This window comes from Salmo salar, chromosome 04, assembly GCF_965601325.2.
Source record: "Salmo salar chromosome 04, fSalSal1, whole genome shotgun sequence".
NCBI classification, from domain to species: domain Eukaryota; kingdom Metazoa; phylum Chordata; class Actinopteri; order Salmoniformes; family Salmonidae; genus Salmo; species Salmo salar.
This window is the reverse complement of record NC_138294.1, coordinates 15,083,953-15,111,301: the sequence shown is the minus strand read 5'-3', so window position 1 is coordinate 15,111,301 and position 27,349 is coordinate 15,083,953. Positions and strand designations below refer to the sequence as shown.

General features: G+C 43.0%; 2 protein-coding genes and 6 non-coding genes across 8 annotated transcripts in view; all 8 read left to right on the top strand.

Moving 5' to 3' along the window:
- LOC106602192 (calcium uptake protein 3, mitochondrial) overlaps nt 1-6,684 on the top strand; it is a 43,842-nt gene extending 37,158 nt beyond the window's left edge. The window contains exons 13-15 of the mRNA XM_082974134.1: nt 5,370-5,478; nt 5,739-5,896; nt 6,616-6,684. Of these exons, the coding sequence (XP_082830260.1) occupies nt 5,370-5,478; nt 5,739-5,896; nt 6,616-6,684 (336 nt within the window). The remainder of the gene's footprint in view (nt 1-5,369; nt 5,479-5,738; nt 5,897-6,615) is intronic.
- Nucleotides 6,685-10,009: 3,325 nt separating this feature from the next.
- Nucleotides 10,010-10,225, top strand: LOC123742623 (small nucleolar RNA U3). Its single transcript, XR_006769773.2, has one exon. It is a non-coding gene; the product is annotated as a small nucleolar RNA U3 (small nucleolar RNA).
- Nucleotides 10,226-10,761: 536 nt separating this feature from the next.
- On the top strand, nt 10,762-10,977 carry LOC123742625 (small nucleolar RNA U3). The gene has a single exon (XR_006769775.1). It is a non-coding gene; the product is annotated as a small nucleolar RNA U3 (small nucleolar RNA).
- A 490-nt stretch (nt 10,978-11,467) lies between these two features.
- On the top strand, nt 11,468-11,683 carry LOC123742626 (small nucleolar RNA U3). Its single transcript, XR_006769776.2, has one exon. It is a non-coding gene; the product is annotated as a small nucleolar RNA U3 (small nucleolar RNA).
- Nucleotides 11,684-18,425: 6,742 nt separating this feature from the next.
- Nucleotides 18,426-18,641, top strand: LOC123742627 (small nucleolar RNA U3). Its single transcript, XR_006769777.1, has one exon. It is a non-coding gene; the product is annotated as a small nucleolar RNA U3 (small nucleolar RNA).
- A 536-nt stretch (nt 18,642-19,177) lies between these two features.
- Nucleotides 19,178-19,393, top strand: LOC123742624 (small nucleolar RNA U3). The gene has a single exon (XR_006769774.1). It is a non-coding gene; the product is annotated as a small nucleolar RNA U3 (small nucleolar RNA).
- A 491-nt stretch (nt 19,394-19,884) lies between these two features.
- On the top strand, nt 19,885-20,100 carry LOC123742622 (small nucleolar RNA U3). The gene has a single exon (XR_006769772.1). It is a non-coding gene; the product is annotated as a small nucleolar RNA U3 (small nucleolar RNA).
- A 531-nt stretch (nt 20,101-20,631) lies between these two features.
- LOC123742414 (vacuolar protein sorting-associated protein 37A) lies at nt 20,632-27,261 on the top strand. Its single transcript, XM_045716430.2, has 12 exons — nt 20,632-21,036; nt 21,502-21,576; nt 21,896-22,013; nt 22,237-22,337; nt 22,630-22,831; nt 23,259-23,329; nt 24,391-24,518; nt 25,021-25,079; nt 25,535-25,603; nt 25,876-26,019; nt 26,525-26,641; nt 26,879-27,261. Exons 1-11 carry the CDS (start codon nt 20,927-20,929, stop codon nt 26,603-26,605), a joined length of 1,158 nt encoding a protein of 385 aa, XP_045572386.1. The 5' UTR covers nt 20,632-20,926; the 3' UTR covers nt 26,606-26,641; nt 26,879-27,261.
- The last annotated feature ends 88 nt before the right edge of the window (nt 27,262-27,349 follow it).

Below are 27,349 nucleotides of genomic sequence, written 5' to 3'. Positions count from 1 at the left end.
CTGGCCCATCAGTTAGATCAACTAGAGATAGTGAATCCATTACATCTGAGACTTCCACCTGACAGCCAGTTGTAAGGACCAGTGTAATCTGACGGGTTAACACCTGACAGCCAGTTGTAAGGACCAGTGTAATCTGACGGGCCAACACCTGACAGCCAGTTGTAAGGACCAGTGTAATCTGACGGGCCAACACCTGACAGCCAGTTGTAAGGACCAGTGTAATCTGACGGGCCAACACCTGACAGCCAGTTGTAAGGACCAGTGTAATCTGACGGGCCAACACCTGACAGCCAGTTGTAAGGACCAGTGTAATCTGACGGGCCAACACCTGACAGCCAGTTGTAAGGACCAGTGTAATCTGACGGGTTAACACCTGACAGCCAGTTGTAAGGACCAGTGTAATCTGACGGGTTAACACCTGACAGCCAGTTGTAAGGACCAGTGTAATCTGACGGGCCAACACCTGACAGCCAGTTGTAAGGACCAGTGTAATCTGACGGGTTAACACCTGACAGCCAGTTGTAAGGACCAGTGTAATCTGACTGGCCAACACCTGACAGCCAGTTGTAAGGACCAGTGTAATCTGACGGGTTAACACCTGACAGCCAGTTGTAAGGACCAGTGTAATCTGACAGGTTAACACCTGACAGCCAGTTGTAAGGACCAGTGTAATCTGACGGGTTAACACCTGACAGCCAGTTGTAAGGACCAGTGTAATCTGACGGGTTAACACCTGACAGCCAGTTGTAAGGACCAGTGTAATCTGACGGGTTAACACCTGACAGCCAGTTGTAAGGACCAGTGTAATCTGACGGGTTAACACCTGACAGCCAGTTGTAAGGACCAGTGTAATCTGACGGGTTAACACCTGACAGCCAGTTGTAAGGACCAGTGTAATCTGATGGGCCAACACCTGACAGCCAGTTGTAAGGACCAGTGTAATCTGATGGGCCAACACCTGACAGCCAGCTGTAAGGACCAGTGTAATCTGACGGGCCAACACCTGACAGCCAGTTGTAAGGACCAGTGTAATCTGACGGGCCAACACCTGACAGCCAGCTGTAAGGACCAGTGTAATCTGACAGGCCAACACCTGACAGCCAGTTGTAAGGACCAGTGTAATCTGATGGGCCAACACCTGACAGCCAGTTGTAAGGACCAGTGTAATCTGACGGGTTAACACCTGACAGCCAGTTGTAAGGACCAGTGTAATCTGACGGGTTAACACCTGACAGCCAGTTGTAAGGACCAGTGTAATCTGATGGGCCAACACCTGACAGCCAGTTGTAAGGACCAGTGTAATCTGACGGGTTAACACCTGACAGCCAGTTGTAAGGACCAGTGTAATCTGACTGGCCAACACCTGACAGCCAGTTGTAAGGACCAGTGTAATCTGACGGGTTAACACCTGACAGCCAGTTGTAAGGACCAGTGTAATCTGACGGGTTAACACCTGACAGCCAGTTGTAAGGACCAGTGTAATCTGACGGGTTAACACCTGACAGCCAGTTGTAAGGACCAGTGTAATCTGACTGGCCAGCTCTGACTCACTCACTGACTGACTGACTGGCTCTCAATGGCACTGACCCCATTGTCCTACACCTATGTGTGATAACTGTTGATTGATGGACAAGCCAGTGTGTTGCTCTCTGTGTCATATACAAAGGCTTTGAGTTATCTGTCTCTCGCTAGCTAACACTTTGTTGTGTTCATGTAGAGTTGGAGTTGGATCCAGTGTAAAGTGCCGTTTTTAAGTAAAGTGTGGATACCGGCATTTTCTGCTTCTACGGTTTTTTTTTCTGATCGATTGTTATTATATTATGCAACACTTTCCGTCCCTTAATGGCAGATCAATGTGTATAATGTACAGTAGAGTGTTGATCTGCATGAACAGCACGCTGTGAATATATCGGTTTGGATACGCATCAACACACTCCACAGCCAAGCCAGATTTTCTGTCTACACTGCACTTTGCTTCGAAAACTTCCCAAGTTATTTAACCAAACATAGGCTGCATGAAGATGGAAAATGAAGTTCTGCAGTGTTTTGTCCTCGTGTTCATGCAACATTCTTCTTGTGTTTTATCTTTCCACGCTCTGGAAGAGGCAACAGGTTTGTCCCGATTCCCTAATAGTGAAACGAATCATCTTCTTACCACTTCCTGTCTGCTCTGCCTCACTGTTGTCTCGAGTCATTTTGAATGGACCCCTGGTTCTTCACCCATGCCTGATCAAATCAAATCAAAGGGTCTTTAACCAGGTGTAGACCTTACCGTGAAATGGTTACTTACCACCCATACCGGTTTAAGAAAAAAGAGTTAAGAACATTTTTACTAAATAAACAAAAGTTTAAAAAAGTAACACAATAAAATAACAGTAGCGAGGCTATATACAGGGGTACCGGTAGAGTCAATGTGCAGGGGTACAGGTTAGTTGAGGTAATTTGTACATGTAGGTAGCGTTAAAGTGACTATGCATAGATGATAGCGAGTAGCAGCAGTGTAGAAACAAAGGGGGGTCAATGCAAATATTCCGGGTATTTGATTAATTGCTCAGCAGTCTTATGGCTTAGGGGTAGACGCTGATACATAGCTTTTACACGATGTCAAAAGATTTACAAGTTAGCTCAGTCAGTTAGCCCACTCAAGATGAGTTCCTCATACTGTTGGTGGGCCGTACAGTTTTAACTGAAGAAATTAGTGTACTTGTATCTTATAGGTCTACTTCCAATGCAGGTGTTTCCTAAATACGCCTAGTTAGGTAACCCACTCAGTTCAACAAGTCCACTCTCAGCCAGGCATTCTGCCGTACTCATCCATTAATCAGAAGTCTCAGTAAGAAACGTAGACGCTCGTTGCTTTGCGCTGTCGGACATGTGGACATCCATTAGTTAGTGGTGGTCGTTCCATTGAGCTCGCAGAGCTTTTGGCTTTGAAGGCTGGAGCCCAAGGTTCCACAGGAGGTGAAGGCATGCTCCAGTGACCACCAATAGTATTTTCTAGATTACTCTATGGCCCAGTCTGTCGGTAGGTATCACTGGGGTGGCTGGCTCCTGTCTGTTTGTATGGAAGCTATCAGGTTCACAGGGCATCAAAGGAGGACCACGCAGGTAGGGCCACTCGCCCGGAATGGCTTTGTTCACCGCGCAGATAGATACACACTGGCACACACACTCTGTTTGTCTAAGGCATTTTCCCCATCGTTACATATCTCCCACTTTAAGTTCCAACAGGTCCTAGTTAGTCAGACGGTTAAACACTTCCCTGTCTGTCCACACACACGGTGCTGATTTAGAGAGCATTGTTCGCTACTGGTCTGTGTTTGCTAGCCTCAGCAGCAGGCTACCTGTGTTAGCTAACTGGTTTTGTGAAGGAGATTACTTGGGGAGGTTGAACCTCAGCAGCAGGCTATCTGTGTTAGCTAACTGGTTTTGTGAAGGAGATTACTTGGGGAGGTTGAACCTCAGCAGCAGGCTACCTGTGTTAGCTAACTGGTTTTGTAAAGGAGATTACTTGGGGAGGTTGAACCTCAGCAGCAGGCTACCTGTGTTAGCTAACTGGTTTTGTAAAGGAGATTACTTGGGGAGGTTGAACCTTAGCAGCAAGCTACCTGTGTTAGCTAACTGGTTTTGTAAAGGAGATTACTTGGGGAGGTTTAACCTTAGCAGCAAGCTACCTGTGTTAGCTAACTGGTTTTGTAAAGGAGATTACTTGGGAAGGTTGAACCTTAGCAGCAGGCTACCTGTGTTAGCTAACTGGTTTTGTAAAGGAGATTACTTGGGGAGGTTGAACCTTAGCAGCAGGCTACCTGTGTTAGCTAACTGGTTTTGTAAAGGAGATTACTTGGGGAGGTTGAACCTTAGCAGCAGGCTACCTGTGTTAGCTAACTGGTTTTGTAAAGGAGATTACTTGGGGAGGTTTAACCTCAGCCAAGGGTGTTTAAAATGAGGAAACTTGGTGAACAGGAAGAAGGAAGTTCCACAGGTTGGGCTTGTAGAGAACCCCCACTAGGATGTTTCCATAGCATCATTTTGTATGTGAAATAGACTGGTGTTGGTCACCACTTCAGAATGCCTCTCTGTGTTGTCATCACTAGGCCACGTTTACAGTCTCTCATCCCAGTGGAGGCTGCTGAGGAAAGAACGGCTCTAAATAATGGCCGGAACGGAGCAAGTGGAAATGGCATCAAACACCTGGAAACCATGTGTTTGATACCATTCCGCTGATTCTGCTCCAGTCATTACCATGAGTCTGTCCTCCCCAATTAAGGTGCGACCAGCCTCCTGAGTCTCATACCTTTCTTTTATTCTTTGTTTTAGTGTGATGCAGCTCGGGCTGAAATGAGTGATACCTACAGACAGACTATTGGTGGGCACTGGAGCATGCCTTCACCTCCTGTGGAACCTTGGGCTCCAGCCATCAAAGCCAATAAGCTCTGCTAGCTCAATGGAACGACCACCACTAACTAATATAGGTCTTCTTTTTCTAACCCTTTTTCTCCCCAATTTCCTGGTATCCAAATTGGTAGTTACAGTCTTGTCGCATCGCTGCAACTCCCATACGGACTCGGGAGAGGCGAAGGTCGAGAGCCGTGCGTCCTCCGAAACACAACACAGCCGCACTGCTTCTTGACACAACACCCGCTTAACCCGGAAGCCAGCCGCACCAATGTGTCGGAGGAAACACCGTACACCTGGCGTATGTGTCAGTGTGCACTGCACCCGGCCCGCCACAGGAGTCGCTAGTGCGCGATGGGACAAGAACATCCCTGCCGGCCAAACCCTCCCCTAACCCGACGACGCTGGGCCAATTGTGTGCTGACTCTCCTGGTCGCGGCCGGCTGTGACAGAGCCTGGACTCGAACCAGGATCTCTAGTGGCACAGCCTTTGACCACTGCGCCACTTGGGAGGCCCATAACTAATATATGTCTACATGTTCCACACTGCAAACCAGTGTGTGTCTATGTTTCTTATGAAGTTTGATTTTCAAGGACGAAATCCCAGAAAGCCTTGCGTTAAACTTGTGAAACCTGTGAACCTGTATTTTTGCAGTCGCGCTGCACAGATGATCAGATCTCACAACGTCTGCAGAAGGAACCACTCAGGAACCACATTCATAGCTGATAGACAAACGTATTAAATGTGTAGCATGGTTGTGTCATTCTCAGGCCTAGTCCCTACAGTCAAGGGGGCCAACGTTGCATGGGTCAAAGGTCACATGATCATACCATCATCACCAGTTGAATGGGTTTGAGCTTGAAGCATCCCCCCTATTCCGAGACCTGGAAGAGCTGTCTGTCACTCCGTGTCCGTCGTTAATGATCGCTCCGTGTGTCACACTTATATGGGTTCCCGTCTTTTTCCTTCACAGGGCATCACCTTCGACGAGTTCCGCTCCTTCTTCCAGTTCCTCAACAACCTGGAGGACTTTGCCATCGCCATGCAGATGTACAACTTTGCCAGTCGCTCCATTGGCCAAGGTAAGCCTCCATTTTAGGATTTCATATCTGTGGAGATATTTCCCTTTCACTCAATAGTCTCTTGTGAATAATGGCTGTAGGTTACTTTTCTCCTCCGTCTTGTTCTCTTTTTTTGTATCCCCCTCTCTTTCTGTCTCTCTCTCCCATCTGTATCTTGTCTCTATCTTCCCCTCTCACTTTCCCACCCTTCTCCCTCTCTCTCCCCTCTATCTATCCCCCAACCCCCTCTTTCTCTCTCTCTCTCTCTCTCTCTCTCTCAGATGAGTTTGGGCGGGCTGTGTACGTGGCCACGGGCCTGAAGCTGACACGTCACCTGGTCCACACCATCTTCAAGATCTTTGACGTGGACCACGACGACCAGCTGAGCTACAAGGAGTTCATCGGCATTATGAAGGACCGGCTGCACCGCGGAGGGAGGGTAGGGACAGAGAGAGGGGAGAGGACTGAGGTAGAGAGAGAGGGAAAGAGGAAGGGAGAATTTGAGAGAGAGAGAGAGAGAGAGAGAGAGAGAGAGAGAGAGGGAGAAAGTGAAATTGCAGGGAAAAGCCAGAATGATCTAGTTTGGTTTTCCATGACTAGAAATTTGACATGCTCTCATTTTATTTTTTGTACACTTGGACAATGTACTTTGATTCTAGCTTTTGACTGTTAACTTTAGTCGACAGCCATAAAAGTGGTGGCAGTTTTAAGATCTTTATCTAGAGCAAATCTAGTTACACAGTTATATGGAGGTCTGTGGTGTTGTAAATGACTACCTTCCCTGCACTTCCAAAGTATTTTACTGCCCCCTAGTGGAATGTGAAGTTACAACAGTTACAATAGTCATCATGACTAGGGCCCAGAGTTTTTCCTAGTCAGAAAAGGCATGTGGTCAGAGAAAACTCCTAGGCCCTACACATGACAGTTGCATAATCAGGAAATAGGTATGAATTCATTCTAATACTATGCCAATCAATCGCCCTTGAACGAGTCCTACTTTGATGTCCTATATTACTGTTCTATTTCTCTTGGCCTCTTCGTCCTGCCTTCCCTTTTGACTAACAGCATCCCAATACCCCCTCCTTCTATCTCTCTCTCTCTCTCTCTCTCTCTTCCCACCCTATCTTTTTCTCCCACTCTGCTGCTCGCAAACCCCAGGGCTACAAAACCGCAGAGCGATTCACTTCCTTTAAGTCCTGTATGAAGAAGGAGCTAGCTGGCAGATAAGTATTACCCACAATCCACTCATCATCTCTTATCACATCTATGACCTATAACCTCTGACCTAATCAAATCTGATTTTGATTTGATTTATAACCTCTGACCTATTCTCAATGGACCTGCGAACCGCAGCTCTGTCTGTCTCGATGACCTATAACCTCTGACCTATTCTCAATGAACCTGCAGCTCTGTCTGTCTCGATGACCTATAACCTCTGACCTATTCCCTTTATACTTAAAATATCTGGATAGATTGACACAATATCACTTTAAGACCAATCAAGTCCTTTCAGATCACCTACAGAAGCATATCAGGACTATGGTGCATCTATGCAAGTATCTGATGATAATAACTTAAAATACCCTACAATCTCTTCCAGAATGGTTACAAGAAATATAGTCTGGCCCCAGATCTGTTTGTGCTGCCTTGCCAACTAATGCCAAACAATGACCATAGGAGTTGGAAAGACAGCATAAAACAGATCTGGGACCAGGCTACAAGAAATAAGCACAGGCCAGTGTATTGGTCTATCTCCAGCATCCCGGCTATATTCCCTGTTTAATGGTACCATTGTCATTGTTTACCAGGTGAACAGGAAACAACACGCCTCCTTCCCCATCTGCCTGCGTGCCGAGGCCAGGTAACAGGTCCACCAACTCTGGAGGAGGTTCCTGGCTAAGGTTTAAAGAAGGAGGAAGAGGATGATGAGAAGAGGAAGAGGAGGACGAAGAAGTGGAGGAAGATGAGGAGAATAGGATGATGAAAGTGAGGAGGAAGACGAGGAAAAGAGGTGGAGGGGGACTGGAGGTGAAGGATTCAATGAACAATCTACAGGGGAACATTGTGGTTCTAAGTCTACGTTCTAAGCCACCATCCCCTCCAGTAGCATGCAGAGAAGCTGCCGTTTTGCAACAGACATCTCATTGGTTTCAGTTGTCCAGTTTATCCAATCGTGGATCAATTCCGCAATCCATTTTCCTCCCATTGCAAGTAGACCAGTGATGTATAGCCTACATTACTGCACCTAGTATTTAAGCAGTACTCACCAAACATTTGAATAAGCACAAAAAAATTACATTTTACAGAAAGTTGTAACTAATCTCTGATTACTCATAATATAGAACGATTTATGTTAAAAAGTGTTCGTATCACATTAAGGTTTGTAATATAATAATATATCATAATTGTCAAATAAAGACTGTGACTTACATTACAGGAAGAGCCTGCATGGTCAAGTGTAGTATCTGTATCAAATGCCTTTACTAGTGAGAGAAAGGTATGGGAGAAGGAAGAGAATCTGAAATCTTAATGTCTTAATCATGTATTTTTCTATGAATGCTTTTTTTCTGTTTACACAGGCCTACTTGCATATATTCAGCAGCAAGTTTGGCCATCTGGCTAGATACTAAAGATCAATACATGGCCTACAAATGCAATGAATTCTACAATGAAGCAATAGTAGTATGTTTTTGAAATGCTTGCAATTGATGATCTTCCAAATGAGAGCGAGAGAGCAAGAGAGAGCAAGCTCATGATATTCCTTTATTAAGGCTCCTTGTCTTCTGTCTGTTGTGTGTGTGTGTGTTACGTTTGTAATGATTAGGCAGGGAAGAAGTATAACTTTTTTTCATGTGTGCCTTGTTTTCTACATGTCTTCCCTGTCAAAACTAATTCCATTCCAGCAACAAATTGTATTTTACCTTTTCGGAAAGCAAATTGCTGACCTGCCCTCCTCCCAGTGTACTGTGCAACCTAGGTTTCCATGATTCAACGTAAGTCACTATGTAATTTACCAACATTTCACCTCAATTGGTAATGATTGTATTTATTTATTGAATTATTAATCTGTTTGCAATATAAAGCTACTTAACAGCAATATTATGAGCAGACGTTTTGATTTTAAGCATGATAGTGATTTAATTCTGTTCAACGATTCAAGGTGTATCTCTGTATTTAGTTTGAATATTAAATAACTTAAATGGTTTGACTTAACTGATTTATAGTTACTCTGCGTATTTGCATTATATTAGAAGCTATAGAACATGTAAAAACATTTCTCGACCATTCCCTCAACCAAGCGGTGAAATGTATGGTTGGTGTGAAAAGAACTTGACAGAATGCAAATGAAAAGCGCGATGAATGCACGAATAAAGACTTTTGAAGGAAACAAAGGCTGTTTTGCATAATTGCATACTGTATTTGTTTTTTCAGCCAACTACATAGAATGGACATGCGCACTTGGGCTTTACATTTTTTCACCATCAAAGTTGTACTATCAGCTGGCATGCACCTGCGACATGAACGATATAACTTTATTTGGCAGCGCTGGGTAGCTACATTTTCAATCATCAAATTGTATGTTGTTTTTCTAAAAAAAAAAGACTGCGGTTTGTTTATTTTCCTTTCATCAACTGAGAACTGTGAAGGCTAGCTATGAGCTGCTGGCACCTTAATTGGGGAGGACGGGCTTGTGGTAATGGCTTGAGTGGACTCAAACACGGTTCCCATGGGTTTGCTGTCATTCAATTCGTCGTTCAAGACATTATTATGAGCGTCCTTAGCAGTCTCCTGTGGCTGCTGGTAAATTCAGCGAAAAATTAGATGTAGCTGTTAGTTGGCTAGCTAGCTGTGCTACACTAGCTAACGCACATTCCTAGCCTCTCACTGTGTCAGTAAAGTTTTGCCAGGTTGACACATTAAAACGTATTTCTATAATTACGGCCGTGACACCAGCTTGTGTAGCTAGCTACGTTTAATACTGCTTTAATGAGTGCGTTTTTACTTATTTTATCACATCTTTATATTAATGTTATTGTGCCGTTATTTCGCAAGTAGATCAATTTGTGGCGTAACGCGCCATTCATTTGAAAAGTGGAACGAAAAATGCGTTCTTATGATTCCGTCAGGACACTTCTCCCCAACGCACCAGTACGCTCATCAATCGATTCCACCATGTAAATATGTTTTCGAAACTTCTCGTGCATATTTCACTATAATAAAGCGAAAAAATACACATATGTAGGGTAATGTTTTAAATTTACAAAGAACAAGTACATCATTATATAAAGTTGACCTCCAGCTCAGCTCTGCCGCCACAGTCAACAGTGCTTGTTACCAGCAAGGTATTGTGGGTACTGAGATTCACAGAATATTAATCAATTTGTATATATAATTATAGTAATTGGCGTACATTTTATCACAAATATTGTTTGTCCATGAATAGGTGCATATTTACCTCTGTAAATCTCGCAGACAATGCAAATTTTGATTAAACCGCTAGTGGAAATGCTTGTCCCGACATAGACTACCCTTGCTCGCCCATAGATACGTTAAGACTATACTTTCAGGGATCATTTCTATAGTTCTTGACTTGAGAAATGTGTTTCTAAAGTGTTTGGTCTCGCTACCCACGATGATGAGATGCGATATTCCCTTCTGAGCGCGAAGCGGGCTTTGAGTAATGATTCAGTTCATCCGCTTTCTGCCATTGATGACCGTTCTTTGTTTCCTTGTGGAGCATTGAGGGAGGGAATATGATCAGAGTGGTTAGCTCTAAATATTGTTAATATTAATTTATTTATATTATGTACTGTACTTCAGGTTAGTAAATAGATTATCACCATAACACCGTTGGTTTCAATACTGTTTAATGTTCCTGTTGTCAACCTTGCTATGACGTTGTATAGGAGATTTGTGATTTTAATCCAGTCAGAACTCTACCTTTTCAATTACATTTCATTTCTACATTTTATTTTCGTGTATTTTCTCTATTGTAGGCCATTTACTTTTTCAGCCAATACCAGTCCCCTAAAAGCTGCAATCAGTACCTTCTGGCACCTCCCTCATTTGCAAAGTTCTATTGTGGAACAAACTTGAGAATGTATTTTGTGAAGCTTGCTTGGGCATAAAACACGACAATAACTGATTCCATATGTTATTGATGAGCAGTTGATGAAAAGTAGCCCGATAAACATGATTTCAGCCACGTGGTCCTTCCTAAAGCGTGCTCTTTATAAGGTGGGAAACCGTTAGTGAGAATGACAGCTCCAACATAGGCTACCCTCGCTCGCCCTCAATTAAATTAAGACTATACTTTCAGGGATCATTTCTATAGTTCTTGACTTGAGAAATGTGTTTCTAAAGTGTTTGGTCTCGCTACCCACGATGATGAGATGCGATATTCCCTTCTGAGCGCGAAGCGGGCTTTGAGTAATGATTCAGTTCATCCGCTTTCTGCCATTGATGACCGTTCTTTGCTTCCTTGTGGAGCATTGAGGGAGGGAATATGATCAGAGTGGTTAGACTAATTATTGTTAAATAAATGGATCAATAGGTTTACACTGTTACAACATATCTGGAAGTCAGTAATTATTTCATGAGAATAGTTAAACTGGCTTCAATGCTGCTAAATGTCAAACGTAGTATTGCATAGGACATTTATTGCAAAGCAATCTCCATCATGCCAATCCAGTTCTAATTCCAATTGTTCAATTACATTTTATATCTAAATTGTATTTTCTTTATTGTGGGCCATTGACGTTTTCAGCCAATAGCAGTCCCCTAAAAACTGCACTATTACCCTCTGGCACCTCCCTCATTTCCAAAGTTCTATTGTGGGGCAACTTGAACATGTATTTTGTGAAGCTTTCATGGGTATAACAACTGTTTGTTGCCCGATAAGCATTATTTCGGCCACGTGGTCGTATAGCGTGCTCTTTATATGGTGGGAAACCGTTAGTAAGAATGACAGCTCCAACATAGGCTACCCTCGCTCGCCCTCAATTAAATTAAGACTATACTTTCAGGGATCATTTCTATAGTTCTTGACTTGAGAAATGTGTTTCTAAAGTGTTTGGTCTCGCTACCCACGATGATGAGACGCGATATTCCCTTCTGAGCGCGAAGCGGGCTTTGAGTAATGATTTAGTTCATCCGCTTTCTGCCATTGATGACCGTTCTTTGTTTCCTTGTGGAGCATTGAGGGAGGGAATATGATCAGAGTGGTTAGACTAATTACTGTTAAATATTGAATGAATCATTAGGTTTACACTGTTACAACACATCTGGAAGTCAGTAATTATTTCATGAAAATAGTTAAACTGGCTTCTATGCTGCTAAATGTCAAACGTGGTAATGCATGCGACGCTGGGCCAATTGTGCGCTGCCCTATGGGACTCCCGAACACGGCCGGTTGTGATACAGCCCGGGATCGAACTAGGGTCTGTAGTGACGCCTCCAGCACTGAGATGGTGTGCCTTAGATTGCTGCGCCACTCGTGAGCCCAAGGAAATAAAAATAGGAAATGTATTACAAAGCAATCTCCATTCATCATACCAATCCAGTCAGAACTCAAATTGTTCAATTACATGTTACATCTAAATTGTATTTTCTCTATTGTGGGCCACTGACGTTTTCAACCAATTGGATCATTTCTATTGTTCTTGACTTGAGAAATGTTTCTAAAGTGTTTGGTCTCGCTACCCACGATGATGAGATGCGATTGATTACCCTCTGGCACTCTCCTAAAAACTGCACTATTACCCTCTGGCACCTCCCTAATTTGCAAAGTTCTATTGTGGGGCAATTTGAACATGTTTTTTGTGAAGCTTTATTGGGCATAACAAGTGTTTGTTGTGTGATGCAATGAAACATATGACAATAACTGACTCCATATGTGACCTATTGATGAAAAGTAACACGAAAAACTTGATTTAGGTCACATGGTCTTATAGTGTGCTCTTTATACCGTGGGAAACCGTTAGTGAGAATGACAGCTTCGACCTACGCTCGCCCTCCATTCAAATAACTCCACTTAATCCGCTCTGTTACTATTGAAGAAATTAAAACCAAAAACCAAAGCACCTGATGAATACCTGCACCTTCTTTCTAATCTCTTCACCACATGTCTCATGGATGGCTATTTTCCCCTACCTTGGAAATCTGCAGTTGTCACAATGATTCACAAACCTGGTAAAGACCCATACAACATCACAAGTTATAGACCAATCAGCCTCCTCAGTCATGTCAGGAAGCTGTTTGAGAGAGTACTCACCCAAAGACTGAGCAAATTGTTATTATTTAACTAGGCAAGTCAGTTAAGAACAAATTCTTATTTTCAATGACAGCCTAGGAACATTGGGTTAAATGTCTTGTTCAGGGGAAGAAAAACATATTGTTACCTTGTCAGCTCAGGGATTCGATCTTGCAACCTTTCGGTTACTAGACCAACACTCTAACCACTAGGCTACCTGCCGAAATGGGCCTCCTTGGAATCCACCAAGCTGGCTTTAGAAAAACAAGATCAACTACCGATAATATTCGAAGACTGTCAGAGGACATCCTTTGGAATTTCAAGAAAAAAGAACTTCCCCTGGCGGTTTTCTTTGATATAGAAAAAACACTTGATAAGATGTGGCACAATGGGTTGTGCTGCCGGCTTGCAGACTCCAATCTCAATCTACCACTCTCCTTCAGAAACATTGTCACTAGCTTTCTCCACAACCGTATAATTAAAGTGAAGGTCTCCACAGCAATATCCCCACCATTTACCCCTGAAGCAGGTGTCCCACAGGGGGCAGTCCTAAGCCCACTACTTTTTCTACTATACATATCAGACATTTATTACCCTCCACCCACCATAGGCCAAGTCTCACAGTTTGCCGATGACCTCTGCTACTGGTCCAGCTCCAAATGTCCTCAACTTGCTGCAAAAAAACTCCAGAAGTTTATTGAAATGATCGAAACATGGTCTAACATGTGGCGAGTAAAACTGAACCCACAGAAGACTCAATGTGTCCTCTTCACAAGAAGCACCAGCAAAAAAACAAGAAACCCTTAGATCTCAAACTTTACGGTGAAGTAATAACAGTAGAAAAAAAAGCAAAATTCCTTGGAGTCACCTTCCAGAAGAACATACAGTGGACAACCCATATAGCGAACATAGAGAGAGAGGGTCGGAAAAAGACTAAACCACTTAAAAACGCTGTGCGGAAGAAAATACGGAGCCTCGCCTCAGACAGTGCTGAAAGTCTACATCAGCTACATCCGATCTCTCTTTGAATACGCCCTACCAGCCTGGATAACAGCTTCACCACAGCAAATTAATCGGCTTCAGATAATCCAAAACATGGCAATAAAAATGGCTTACAGACTACCAAGATACATCAGCAATCACCACGTCCACAGCATATCTGGACACACCAATTAATAATAGACAGTCATTCATTGGCCAGAAGTTCATCAACAGAGCTATTCAGAATCCATCATTGAAGGAATCTGTGGGCCAGGCCAAATGGACCTCAGACACACCCATGTCCATAATGTTGAAACGGACCAAAAAATAAACATAATCATGCAAGACTGACTTTAATTACATATAGTTTATTTTCAATAAACATAAAAAAAATGTTTTTAAATCAATTTTAAAAATTACAAAATACAAAAGTACAAAAAATGTGTGTGTATATACAAGTGTGTGTGTATATATAGTTGAAGTCGGAAGTTTACATACACCTTAGCTAAATACATTTAAACTCAGTTTTTCACAATTCCTGACATTTAATCCTAGTAAAATTCCCTGTCTTAGGTCAGTTAGGATCACCACTTTATTTTAAGAATGTGAAATGTCAGAATAATAGTAGAGATAATTATTTCTTTCAGCTTTTATTTCTTTCATCACATTCCCAGTGGGTCAGAAGATTACATGCACTCAATTAGTATTTGGTAGCATTGCCTTTAAATTGTTTAACTTGGGTCAAACGTTTCGGGTAGCCTTCCACAAGCTTCCCTCAGTAAGTTGGGTGAATTTTGGACCATTCCTCCTGACAGAGCTGGTGTAACTGAGTCAGGTTTGTAGGCCTCCTTGCTCGCACACACTTTTTCAGTTCTGCCCACAAATTTTCTATGGGATTGAGGTCAGGGCTTTGTGATGGCCACTCCAATACCTTGACTTTGTTGTCCTTAAGCCATTTCACCACAACTTTGGAAGTATGCTTGGGGTCATTGTCCATTTGGAAGACTCATTTGCAACCAAGCTTTAACTTCCTGACTGTCTTGAGATGTTGCTTCAATATATCCACATAATTTTGCTTCCTCATGATGCCATCTATTTTGTGAGGTGCACCAGTCCCTCCTGCAGCAAAGCACCCCCACAGCATGATGCTGCCACCCCCATGCTTCACAGTTGGGATGGTGTTCTTCGGCTTGCAAGCATCTCCCTTTTTCCTCTGACCATAACGATGGTCATTATGGCCAAACAGTTCTATTTTTGTTTCATCAGACCAAAGGACATTTCTCCAAAATGTATGATCTTTGTTCCCATGTGCAGTTGCAAACCGTAGTCTGGGTTGTTTTATGCCGGTTTTGGAGCAGTGGCTTCTTCCTTGCTGAGCGGCCTTTCAGGTTATGTCGATATAGGACTCGTTTTACTGTGGATATAGATACTTTTGTACCCATTTCCTCCAGCATCTTCACAAGGTCCTTTGCTGTTGTTCTGGAATTGATTTGCACTTTTCGCACCAAAGTAAGTTCATCTCTAGGACACAGAATGCATTTCCTTCCTGAGCGGTATAACGGCTGCGTGGTCCCATGGTGTTTATACTTGCGTACTATTGTTTGTACAGATGAATGTGGTACCTTCAGGCATTTGGAAATTGCTCCCAAGGATGAACCAGACTTGGTCTACAGACTTGGTCTCCTTGGAAATTGCTCCCAAGGATGAACCAGACTTGGTCTACACATTTTTTTCTGAGGTCTTGGCTGATTTCTTTTGATTTTCTCATGATGTCAAGCAAAGAGGCACCGAGTTTGATGGTAGGTCTTGAAATACATCCACAGGTACACCTCCAATTGACTCAAATGATGTCAATTAGCCTATCAGAAGCTTCTAAAGCCATGACATCATTTTCTGGAATTTTCGAAGCTGTTTAAAGGCACAGTCAACTTAGTGTATGTAAACTTCTGACCCACTGGATTTGTGATACAGTGAATTATAAGTGAAATAATCTGTGGTAAGGCAAACTGCAATAGCTTTTTGGACTCTTTCCCGCACTGAAGCCTGTGTGCTCTCGTACAGTTGTGGAATAAGTGATTTTGAAAGGGTTTTCCTGCTTGGAATTGTGTACATTGGATTTAGACTATTGCTATAATTTATTAAACGTCTGTCCTCCACGATCAAAAATGGCTGGAAATCAGTAGCAATCTTTAAGCCAATGTAATATCAATTTGGCCTTGTTTTGCTACAGACATAGACTTTGGCATAAACTGGTCCATAGAAGACTGCGTTGCTGTGGGTCGCGGAGTAGGCCTACTTGACTGAGTGGATACATCTCCACGTGTGGAGGTGCTGGCTCCACCACTATCACTAGCAGGCCGCTAGTTTCTCGAAGCTCCGCTACAGCTAGCTTCACAGTTGGGTGCACAGTTCACATATGCCGGTGTAGGTTGTGCATAGAACCGGCTTTATATGAAATTTGTTTTGGCAAATTCTACACTGTGCTCTAACATTGTCTACATTATTAAAATGCATCCAAATGCTACTGTGCTTCCGACTCGTTTTCCAGCTGTTGTTTTCACAGCTGTCCTTCCTCTCTCCTCGGCTGCTAAGTGTGTGACTGTGAGTGAGTTGGCTCGGCCCTCCCTCATGCATCTTTGGTTCATTGGTTGACACTGTGTGTCTGATTGACAGGAACAACAGATGAGGCTGTTAGTCTAAGCAGACAGTCAGAATGAATGTGAGCGCTTGAGCAGTTAGGCCTATATTATTTTACTTATTTTTTCATTCTTTGAAAAAGAATTCTCTATTCATTTAAATCTTTTGATTATTCATATCTTAATTTTTAAATATTTTTATAAATAGATTCGGCTCTTCTGATATGTGAGCCGGCTCCCAACGTTCACCTACAAGAGCCGGTTCTTAGAGCCCACTCGTTCGCGAACGACTCATCACCAGAATTTGATCAGAGTGGTGCACTCTTAATCTTGTTAAAGTGAAAACTAAACAAACGTTTCATAGTATTACATTGATGCAATAGTTTAATAATGTCATTTCAGCGCTGTTATTCATCTTTGATGTTGCGCTGGAAAAAGACAGCGCATCTATTTCCATTCATCATAGCGATGATGTCAACAATGCCCACTTTTCAGCTGCGGTACAACTCTACTGAACAGAAAGATAAACAACATGTGAAATGTTGGTCCCATGTTTCATGAGCTGATATAAAAGTTCCCAGAAATGTTCCATATGCACAAAAAGCTTATTTCTCTTAAATGTTGTGTACAAATTTGTTTAAATCCTTATTAGTGAGCATTTCTCATTTGCCAAGCGAGTCCATCCACCTGACAAGTGTGGCATATCAAGAAGCTGATTAAACAGTATTAAATCTTGTGCTGGGGACAATAAAAGGACACTCTACAAGGTGCAGTTTTGTCACACAACACAATGCCGCTGATGTCTCAAGTTTTGAGGGAGCATGCAATTGTCATGCTGGCTGCAGGAATGTCCACCAGAGCTCTTTCCAGAGAATTGAATGTTAATTTCTCTACCATATGCCACCTCCAACGTCGTTTGACAGAATTTGGCAGTACATCCAAACAGCCTCACAACCACAGACCAGGTGTAACCACGCCAGCCCAGGACCTCCACACCTGCGGGATCATCTGAGACCAGCCACCTGGACAGCTGATGAAACTGAGGAGTATTTCTGTCTGTAAAAAAGCCCTTTTGTGGGGAAAAACTTGTTCTGATGGCTGGACCTGACTCCGCAGTGGGTGGGCCCCTGCTCAGTGAAATCAAATTGTATTGGTCACATACACATATTTAGCAGATGTTATGCAGGTGTAACGAAATGCTGTTGCGCCTTCTTCACCATGCTGTCTGTGTGGGTGGACCATTTCAGATTGTCAGTGATGTGCATTCCGAGGAACTTGAAGCTTTCCACCTTCTCCACTGCGGTCCTGTCGATGTGGATAGGGGCATGCTCCCTCTGCTGTTTCCTGAAGTCCACGATCAGCTCCTTCGTTTTGTTGACGTTGAGGGAGAGGGTATTTTCCTGGCACCACTCCGCCAGGGCCCTCACCTCCTTCCTGTAGGCGGTCTCGTCATTGTTGGTAATCAGGCCTACGACTGTTGTGTCGTCTGCAAACTTGATGATTGAGTTGGAGGCGTGCGTGGTCACGCAGTCATAGGGGGAACAGGGAGTACAGGAGAGGGCTGAGAACGCACCTTGTCATGTGAAATCCATCGATTAGGGCCTAATTAAATTATTTAAATTAAACAATTTCCTTATATGAACTATCACAGTAAAGTAGTTTAAATTGTTCTAGTTGCGTTTATATCTGTGTTCAGTATAAAACAATAAATATATTATCTAACGTATACCACTGTGTTTTTCAGCCAATGGTAGTAGTCGCCCAACAACTGAGCAGCCTCTGGTAGGTACCTCCCATTATTTCATTTTAGCCAACTAGAGAATGTATTCTGTGAATCTGGGACATATGTGGTTTCAGTGAGCCAGTAAATGATATTATATGTTTATGAACTGTTACTTTACATTCAATACTATGTGATAGCTGATATATAAAAAAAAGGTCAATAGTAAGGTATGACTTGCTGCCACGTGCTGCTGTATCGCGCTCTGCATACAGTGAGAAGCGACTGTAGGTAGTGACAATGAGAGAGGGCGCTGTGAAACCGTCAGTCAGAATGACAGCTCCAACATTCCCTACCCTTGCTCGCCCATAGATACGTTAAGACTATACTTTCAGGGATCATTTCTATAGTTCTTGACTTGAGAAATGTGTTTCTAAAGTGTTTGGTCTCGCTACCCACGATGATGAGATGCGATATTTCCTTCTGAGCGCGAAGCGGGCTTTGAGTAATGATTCAGTTCATCCGCTTTCTGCCATTGATGACCGTTCTTTGTTTCCTTGTGGAGCATTGAGGGAGGGAATATGATCAGAGTGGTTAGCTCTAAATATTGTTAATATGAATTTATTTACAATATGTACTGTACTTCAGGTTAGTAAATAGATTATCACCATAACACCGTTGGTTTCAATACTGTTTAATGTTCCTGTTGTCAACCTTGCTATGACGTTGTATAGGAGATTTGTGATTTTAATCCAGTCAGAACTCTACCTTTTCAATTACATTTCATTTCTACATTTCATTTTCGTGTATTTTCTCTATTGTAGGCCATTGACTTTTTCAGCCAATACCAGTCCCCTAAAAGATGCAATCAGTACCTTCTGGCACCTCCCTCATTTGCAAAGTTCTATTGTGGAACAAACTTGAGAATGTTTTTTGTGAAGCTTGCTTGGGCATAAAACACGACAATAACTGATTCCATATGTTATTGATGAGCAGTTGATGAAAAGTAGCCCGATAAACATGATTTCAGCCACGTGGTCCTTCCTAAAGCTTGCTCTTTATAAGGTGGGAAACCGTTAGTGAGAATGACAGCTCCAACATAGGCTACCCTCGCTCGCCCTCAATTAAATTAAGACTATACTTTCAGGGATCATTTCTATAGTTCTTGACTTGAGAAATGTGTTTCTAAAGTGTTTGGTCTCGCTACCCACGATGATGAGATGCGATATTCCCTTCTGAGCGCGAAGCGGGCTTTGAGTAATGATTCAGTTCATCCGCTTTCTGCCATTGATGACCGTTCTTTGCTTCCTTGTGGAGCATTGAGGGAGGGAATATGATCAGAGTGGTTAGACTAATTATTGTTAAATAAATGAATCAATAGGTTTACACTGTTACAACACATCTGGAAGTCAGTAATTATTTCATGAGAATAGTTAAACTGGCTTCAATGCTGCTAAATGTCAAACGTAGTATTGCATAGGACATTTATTGCAAAGCAATCTCCATCATGCCAATCCAGTTCTAATTCCAATTGTTCAATTACATTTTATATCTAAATTGTATTTTCTTTATTGTGGGCCATTGACGTTTTCAGCCAATAGCAGTCCCCTAAAAACTGCACTATTACCCTCTGGCACCTCCCTCATTTCCAAAGTTCTATTGTGGGGCAACTTGAACATGTATTTTGTGAAGCTTTCATGGGTATAACAACTGTTTTGTAAACCGATAAGCATTATTTCGGCCACGTGGTCGTATAGCGTGCTCTTTATATGGTGGGAAACCGTTAGTGAGAATGACAGCTCCAACATAGGCTACCCTCGCTCGCCCTCAATTAAATTAAGACTATACTTTCAGGGATCATTTCTATAGTTCTTGACTTGAGAAATGTGTTTCTAAAGTGTTTGGTCTCGCTACCCACGATGATGAGACGTGATATTCCCTTCTGAGCGCGAAGCGGGCTTTGAGTAATGATTTAGTTCATCCGCTCTCTGCCATTGATGACCGTTCTTTGTTTCCTTGTGGAGCATTGAGGGAGGGAATATGATCAGAGTGGTTAGACTTTAGTCTGTGCAAATAAAACAAGAATACTGATCACGTATTTATATGTAATGTAGGTGGTATAACAACGTGCCGGCTGTTATCATAGTATGTACTTTATCATTAGACGTATATAAGAGTGAAACCATGCTATGTAATCTTTCACTAGGTCATGATCAAGTAATGTCAACTTAATTAGAGGTGCAGTTCTTAAATCTTCTAGAGTAATTTTTCCCCTATTTCCCAATCGATGTTCTTTGTAGTGACAGTAGAAACCAGAGGAATGCTGTGGTACAAACTGTAAAAACGGTGACGTCATTGAAGTATGCGCATTGACCTCTCAACTCCTGATGCGGAGAATGTAAAAAAAACGAAAAACATTACCATTATGTTACATTTGCCAGAACAATTTTATTCCTTTTAAATATATGTCACAGTATAGTTATTTTCCCTAAAAAAATATTTGTACATTTACCTTCCTAGTTTCTTTGTGTACAGTGAGGTAGTACGCAAACTACTTAATCATGCTCGTACACAACGACGGTTGTTGTCTTCCTATTATCCGTTTGTGTGCTCGGTAGCTACTAAGCTTACCAAGAATGACAGTGCCAATTTTGGATAAATGCTTCAAGCGGAGAAACTGAATAGTTATTTTTTACGACCATCTAAGATATGCCATACCGAAAGTTATCGCTGTGCAAGTAGCTAGCGAACATTGGCTACATCTTGACGGGGTTTTCTCCTTCCCTTGTCTGTCTCGTCTGTTCTTGTTGAGGCTGGATAGTGATTTATTAATTAATTAGCTAGCTAGTTAAGTTCAAGCTCGTGTCCAGCCAGAATAGGATGAACTGGCTTTTCCCCTTATCCAAGGGTTCCGGACCTCTCCCACCTCCCAATAGCTTGCAGCAACAAAGACAACGGCAGATCGAGTCTCTCAAAGCTGCCCACTCCAGGTATATCAACATCACGTACTAGCAATGCTAACTAGCTAGTTATGGCTAACTACGTGGCTTGTCGGCCTTGATAGCTAGCTAAAGTATTTGTTACTATTTAAAGCGTTGTCACGAGGCGTAATTAGTGTGTATGGTGCGAGCTAACGTTAGTGCCCCCTATCGCAACACCGACAGTTGATGGGACTAGGTCAGATTAAAGTATTATGTATTGTTTACAAGTAACATTAGAGAGAGGTGCCTCTCAGCTCTCTTCTAGATATTCAGCCTAACTTTATAGGTGACATAATTGTAACGTTATTTAACTAACATGAACAATGTATACATGTATGTCACTATCTTTTTCAATATTCTAACTAGCTCAATACGTTTTGGATTGACGTGTTGGCACCTTTCAAAGTATTGTGTGTAAGGTGGATAAACTTGTTTGTATCTAACGTTATATGTTTCGGTTTTCTTCTCCTACAGCTTAGCAGAGATCCAGAAAGATGTGGAGTACAGAATCCCTTTCACAGTCAACAACTCAACCATCAGCGTCAACATGTGAGTGAGCTGCACGTTTACAGAGTTAGCATTAACAGATGAATACATGTTTACGTTTTAGCATCAACATATGAGCATGTTGTCCTATCAGTGTCAACGTGTGTGTAAACCCCAATAGCTCATCCTGCCATTGGTTTACAGTACAGCTAGGTTAATCTTCCATTTACCTGGCTATGTCTGACTTGTTGATTATTTCTTGCAGTATCAATAGGACTCAAACCCTCAGAACTCATAGGCTACTATCACTTTCAATGACCTCTCTCTCTACCTTTCTCCCCCTTTTCCCCCTATCTCCCCCTTTTTTTCTCTTCCTCTGCAGCTTGCTTCCGCCTCAGTTTCCTCAGGAGAAACCAGTAGTCAGTGTGTACCCTCCAGTCGGACATCACCTGGTAGACAGCAACAATGGCACCATGGTTACCAGCCCCCTCATTACCAATGTAAGTCCTTCTCAACTAGGTCTACGTCAACAATACAAGAGACAAGGGAAGCAAAATCTGTGGTGATCTGAATGGTAACCATTTAATGTTTTTCTCTAGGTATTTATACTTGTTTCGTTACTAGTTCATTGTCTGTATAAGGGCAGGTGTTGACATGGATGCAAATATCTGGTATTCATGTGCTTGTCATGAAGCTAACAGGCCTATGTTAATTTGTTCTCAGTTTGGAATGCACTCAGATCTGGGCAAAGTCATCCAGAGTCTCCTGGATGAGTTCTGGAAGAGTCCACCGGTCCTGACATCTGGCCCCACCGGCTTCCCTTAGTCAGTACCACACAACATGTCATCATGTAATCCTTTGTTGGCCCTTGAAGGCAAATTCTTTGGGTTGCATGTAATACGCAATGAAAGGACAATCAAAAGGTGTAAGAAGTCACATGAGACAGCCATAATAACTGCCATAGCTTTACAGTGAAGGATACAAGGAGGCAGAAAGACTAGCTCAGTGACTAGTGTCATTTAACTGAGTACAGTTTCTTCACAAAGGGAACCCATTCTCATCAGCTTTCTGTTTCTCCCATCTTTCCTCCCTGCCATCTCTCTCTCTGTGGTGCAGTAACATGTACAAGCCGTCGGGGATACCTCCCTACCCCACACAGATCTTCCACTACGGGCCGCCCCCCGGGGGCCCCACCCCGCCCCCCATGCCCCACGCGGGTGTAGAGGGAGCTCAGGGTCACGGCCCACCCTGGGCAGCAGCCCCTGTCTACGGCCTCATCACCGACCTGCCTCTCCCCGTACCCACCGCAGACTCCCAGGTAAATGCACTGCCGCAGGTTCACTGAAGTGTAGTTTACCCAGTAGATATCTGGCTAATACCGACATAATACCAAAATGTATAAGTTAAGGAGACTATTTGGCATGCAGTTTAGACGCCTCAAGAGGTTTAATGTAGCAATGTTTCATCAGGACAGACAAATACCCACAGACTGACCTGTTCTTCTAGTTAGAATCATTGGGGGCATCTATTATATTTGTATTATATTATACTTTATTTTCTAAACACCTCACCACCAGCCCTAAGCACACAATACCCTAACAACTGTTGCCAGGCACTGAGGCCTGTCAGCCACCTGCGGACTAGAGCTTCTGTACTGGAGTACTGCTGTGATGGTCAAGTGCTTAGCTACTTGTTTTATGTGTTGGTAAGCTACATAAGACGTGATATCACTCTGTCTGCAACAGGCTGGGTTGAACGGCTACATGTACAAGATGCCTGAGATTCCTGAAACATTTCCTGAGCTGTCTGAAATGAGGTATGTGCATTCTGCCACTGGAGTTTAATACGTCGCCCACTTTTTGGGCCGTTGAGTCCAAATGTAACGTATGAGGACACGACTCAAAGAAACGTTTAGATATAACATTCAGAGCAACATAGGACAAGCAACACGTAGCACGTAGACAAAGCAACATAGGACAAGCAACACGTAGCACGCAGGCAGAGAAAAATAGGACAAGCAACACGTAGCACGCAGGCAGAGAAAAATAGGACAAGCAACACGTAGCACGCAGGCAGAGAAACATAGGACAAGCAACACGTAGCACGCAGACAGAGAAACATAGGACAAGCAACACGTAGCACGCAGACAGAGAAACATAGGACAAGCAACACGTAGCACGCAGACAGAGAAACATAGAACAAGCAACACGCAGACAGAGAAACATAGGACAAGCAACACGTAGCACGCAGACAGAGCAACATAGAACAAGCAACATGTAGCATGCAGTACAGCAAGCTTGGGCCCAACTAGTCAAGCAGTATGTTAAGTGGGGGAGTGTCATAGATTTGAAGTACAGTTTTTATACCTCCGTAGTCAAACAATTTCGCATGAATCGCAAATTCGCTAAGTTGAATTTGGTTATTTGAGTTACCTTGTTCACCTACTTTTTACAAGAGCGGTTGGAATCACATAGACATCTGGCTCAGCGGCATCAGTTGCCCTCTTTGTGAGGAACATGCAGACAGTTTTTTTTCACATTGAGATGCAAACATGAGTCACTGAGCCACTTTGTAACCAGGACCACTACAGTAGTGAGTTCTTGTGTAGCATGTTGTTTGCTCTTTGCATGCACATATATCATCTGCATACATTTGAACTTCAGACCCAGTACAGAGAGAAGGCAGATCATTAATGTACAGGCTGAACAGGAGGGGCCCCAGTATTGACCCTTGGGGCACGCCCACATCATAGCTGAGAGTGGGCGACAGCTCATTGCTCACTCTGACACACTGGGTTCTGCCTTCAAGGTATGATTTCATCCATCTGTCCCACCATATCCCTCTCTGACTGACTGACTGTGTGTGTGTTGTCCCCAGTGTGTCCCAGCTGAAGGACATGAGTGAGCAGGAGGACGTGCTGCTGGAGTTGTTTGTGTGTCTGCCCCAGCTCAAACAGGTCACCACTGACAAGGAGGAGCTGGTCAACAGCATCGTGGACATGGCCAGTGAGTCTCCCTACACACTAGTGGTGGTTGCTAAAATTGACTGGGCAGTGGGTGACACTCTGTATAGCCAAAGCCTTTAGTGTTTTCTTGTGACCCACCATGTACACACAAACAAATGCTAGATCAAGGACCATGGCTATTATGAGCTTCCAGTCATGCTAACGCTAGTTAGCAATGGCTCCAGAAACGACCTACAACTCCCTTCAAACTGCACACAGAGACATAACATTTTTATCCATGAGTTCATCTGACTCAGTAAGGAGATGAAGGGCTACTATCCCAGGAGCCCAAAAGCTCAAACTCCCAAAAGGAATCGGCAAGTTACTGGTGCAGGGCCACTTTTGGTGTCAAGCTCATAATCGCTATGGTAACACAGATCCTCAGTCAGTTCATATGGGCAGGTAGTGAAATGAGTGTGTGCTAGAAAGTGGGGAAGTGTTGAAGCTGAGTTCACTGCTGCCCTGGGAAACACACTGACATGTCTTGGTCATCTCTCTCCCAGAGAAGAACCTGCAGCTGGAACCTCAGCTGGAGGGGACGAGACAAGAAATGCTGTTCAAGGTGAGGAACCCAGACTTTTTTTTAATTTTACCAGGCAAGTCAGTTAAGAACAAATTCTTATTTACAATGACAGCCTACCGGGGAACAGTGGGTTTACTGCCTTGTTCAGGGGCAGAACGACATATTTTTACCTTGTCAGCTCAGGGATTCGATCCAGAAACCTTTTGGTTACTGGCCCAACGCTCTAACCACTAGGCTAGCTGCCGTTGAATAATACTCACTCACTGGCTAATGAATGCAGAGGGTCTGTCTGTCAATATACGTTAGCAATCACACTCTACCTGTATGAATGTCTCATGACAACTGTCAGTTTGTTACTAACGTTATAGCTGATACCAACTTGTACCATTGAGCCAAGTTGAAATGTGCGTCGGGATCAGTCCTACTGCTATAGATTGCTGTAGACGGTATATTGTGTTGTGAACGCTAGTTGTTCTTACTTGTTGTGTTGACAGTACGAGCAGCTAACCCAGAACAAATCGGCCTTTGAGACCAAGATGCAGAGACAGCATGACATCAGTGAGGTGAGGTGTTCCCTGCACTAAACACACACGTGATGATCAAACCTCAAAAGTAGATCAATATTGACAAGTCCATGACCCAGGCCATGAGTTGTTTTATTTGCTGCTCATCTTGTCCATGTTTTTGGGGTTGAAACATATACAGATTATTCACAACACAACTGGTGTTGTGGGGTGTGGATTTGGCTTGACGTCAGAGTCCATTTTGAGGTTTGAAAACAAAAAAAAACGATGTTTTTTTAAGTGTTATCCTATGAACTTGTGTTGTTCTCCAGAGCTGCAGTCTGAGTGCCCTGCAGGCTCGTCTGAAGGTGGCAGCCCACCAGGCGGAGGAGGAGTCAGAGGAGACGGCCGAGAGCTTCCTGGAGGGCAAGACGGACATCGACGACTTCCTGGCCAACTTCATGGAGAAGAGGACGGTAAACTGAACTAACTGTCAAAACGTCAAGTCCACAAGCTGACAAAAAGTAATGGGAGACTGATACCAGCACACTGCAGAATTCTACCTCAGATGTACTTTTTGACATTTCAACACGTCTTTGTTGTCAAAACGGTGGTAGCATTCTATCGTGTGGGGATGGATATGTCTGTCTTTTACCAGTAACTGAACTAGCAGAGTTAGAAGAGAAGGATCATAACATAGTCCACGAATAAAGAGCCGGGAAGCATTGAGCTGTTGTGTATGGAGACTGTCTAAACATCTCTGTGGTAATATGAACAAGGTGTACTGCAACAAGTCAACAACCAGGAAATGGGATTCTATGTAAATACAGTCTGTTACACAGTAGTCAATGTTTGATTTCATATTTGGACGTGTGTGTGTGTGTGTGTGTGTGTGTGTGTGTGTGTGTGTGTGTGTGTGTGTGTGTGTGTGTGTGTGTGTGTGTGTGTGTGTGTGTGTGTGTGTGTGTTCTCGCTGTACAGCTCTGCCACAGCAGAAGGGCCAAAGAGGAGAAGCTGCAACAGTCCATCAACACACACGGACAGTTCCCCAGCAGCCACTGAGCCCCGCCCCCTTCCCCTCACACATGTTTATAAAAGGTAAACACACTAACGCCACTCTGTTGGGTGAAGTACATACTGTACCAAAGGGTTTATGGAATCTGACCTTAAAGGGGCAATCTGAGATTCAAACAACTACAAAGCATTTTTTGGGTAAACAACTGGAGAAGTGTAACCTCTCACATTCATAGATGTAGCTATGGATGCAAGGACTGACTATACTTGAGATCAATGATGGGTTGAACAATGTTCCATTTTTGTCTTACTTGATCATAGGCTGCATTTCTTCTCTTCTCAACTATGGAGTTTTATCTACCAGCAACACACCCCTAAAGAGACGAGAAGCACATCTTGGTGTTGATAGAGGCTAAGAAGCAACCATTGTGGTATGAATTGTAATCCTGAACTAGGCTTTTGAACTCATTTCAGTATACAGTTTCCAGTGATGATGATGATGATGATTTGGGACTTGTCTCATACATACGTACCTACTTGAATTTGGATGATGAGTTTGCTAACGCTGCCGAACACCCAACTACGATGGATACTGTATTTAAATAATGTTAATAATAGGCTTTATTATAATCAAAGACACCTTGTACTATGTTATTTAATTTCTTTAGGTTAATAAACCATTCAGAACATTTGTTTACTAAGAATTCCCGATGTATTATTTTTTCTAACATTAAAATCTGACGTGTGTGTGTGTGTACTGTAGTGTGACTGAAATGCAGTCATGTTCATAAC

Excerpts from the sequence above, each read along its gene's own strand:
- LOC123742414 (XM_045716430.2), top strand. The coding sequence starts at position 20,927 with ATGAACTGGCTTTTCCCCTTATCCAAGGGTTCCGGACCTCTCCCACCT. Across the intron at positions 24,519-25,020 it reads CAGCATCGTGGACATGGCCA|AGAAGAACCTGCAGCTGGAA; the intron begins GTGAGTCTCCCT and ends TCTCTCTCCCAG. Across the intron at positions 25,604-25,875 it reads GACAGCATGACATCAGTGAG|AGCTGCAGTCTGAGTGCCCT; the intron begins GTGAGGTGTTCC and ends GTTGTTCTCCAG.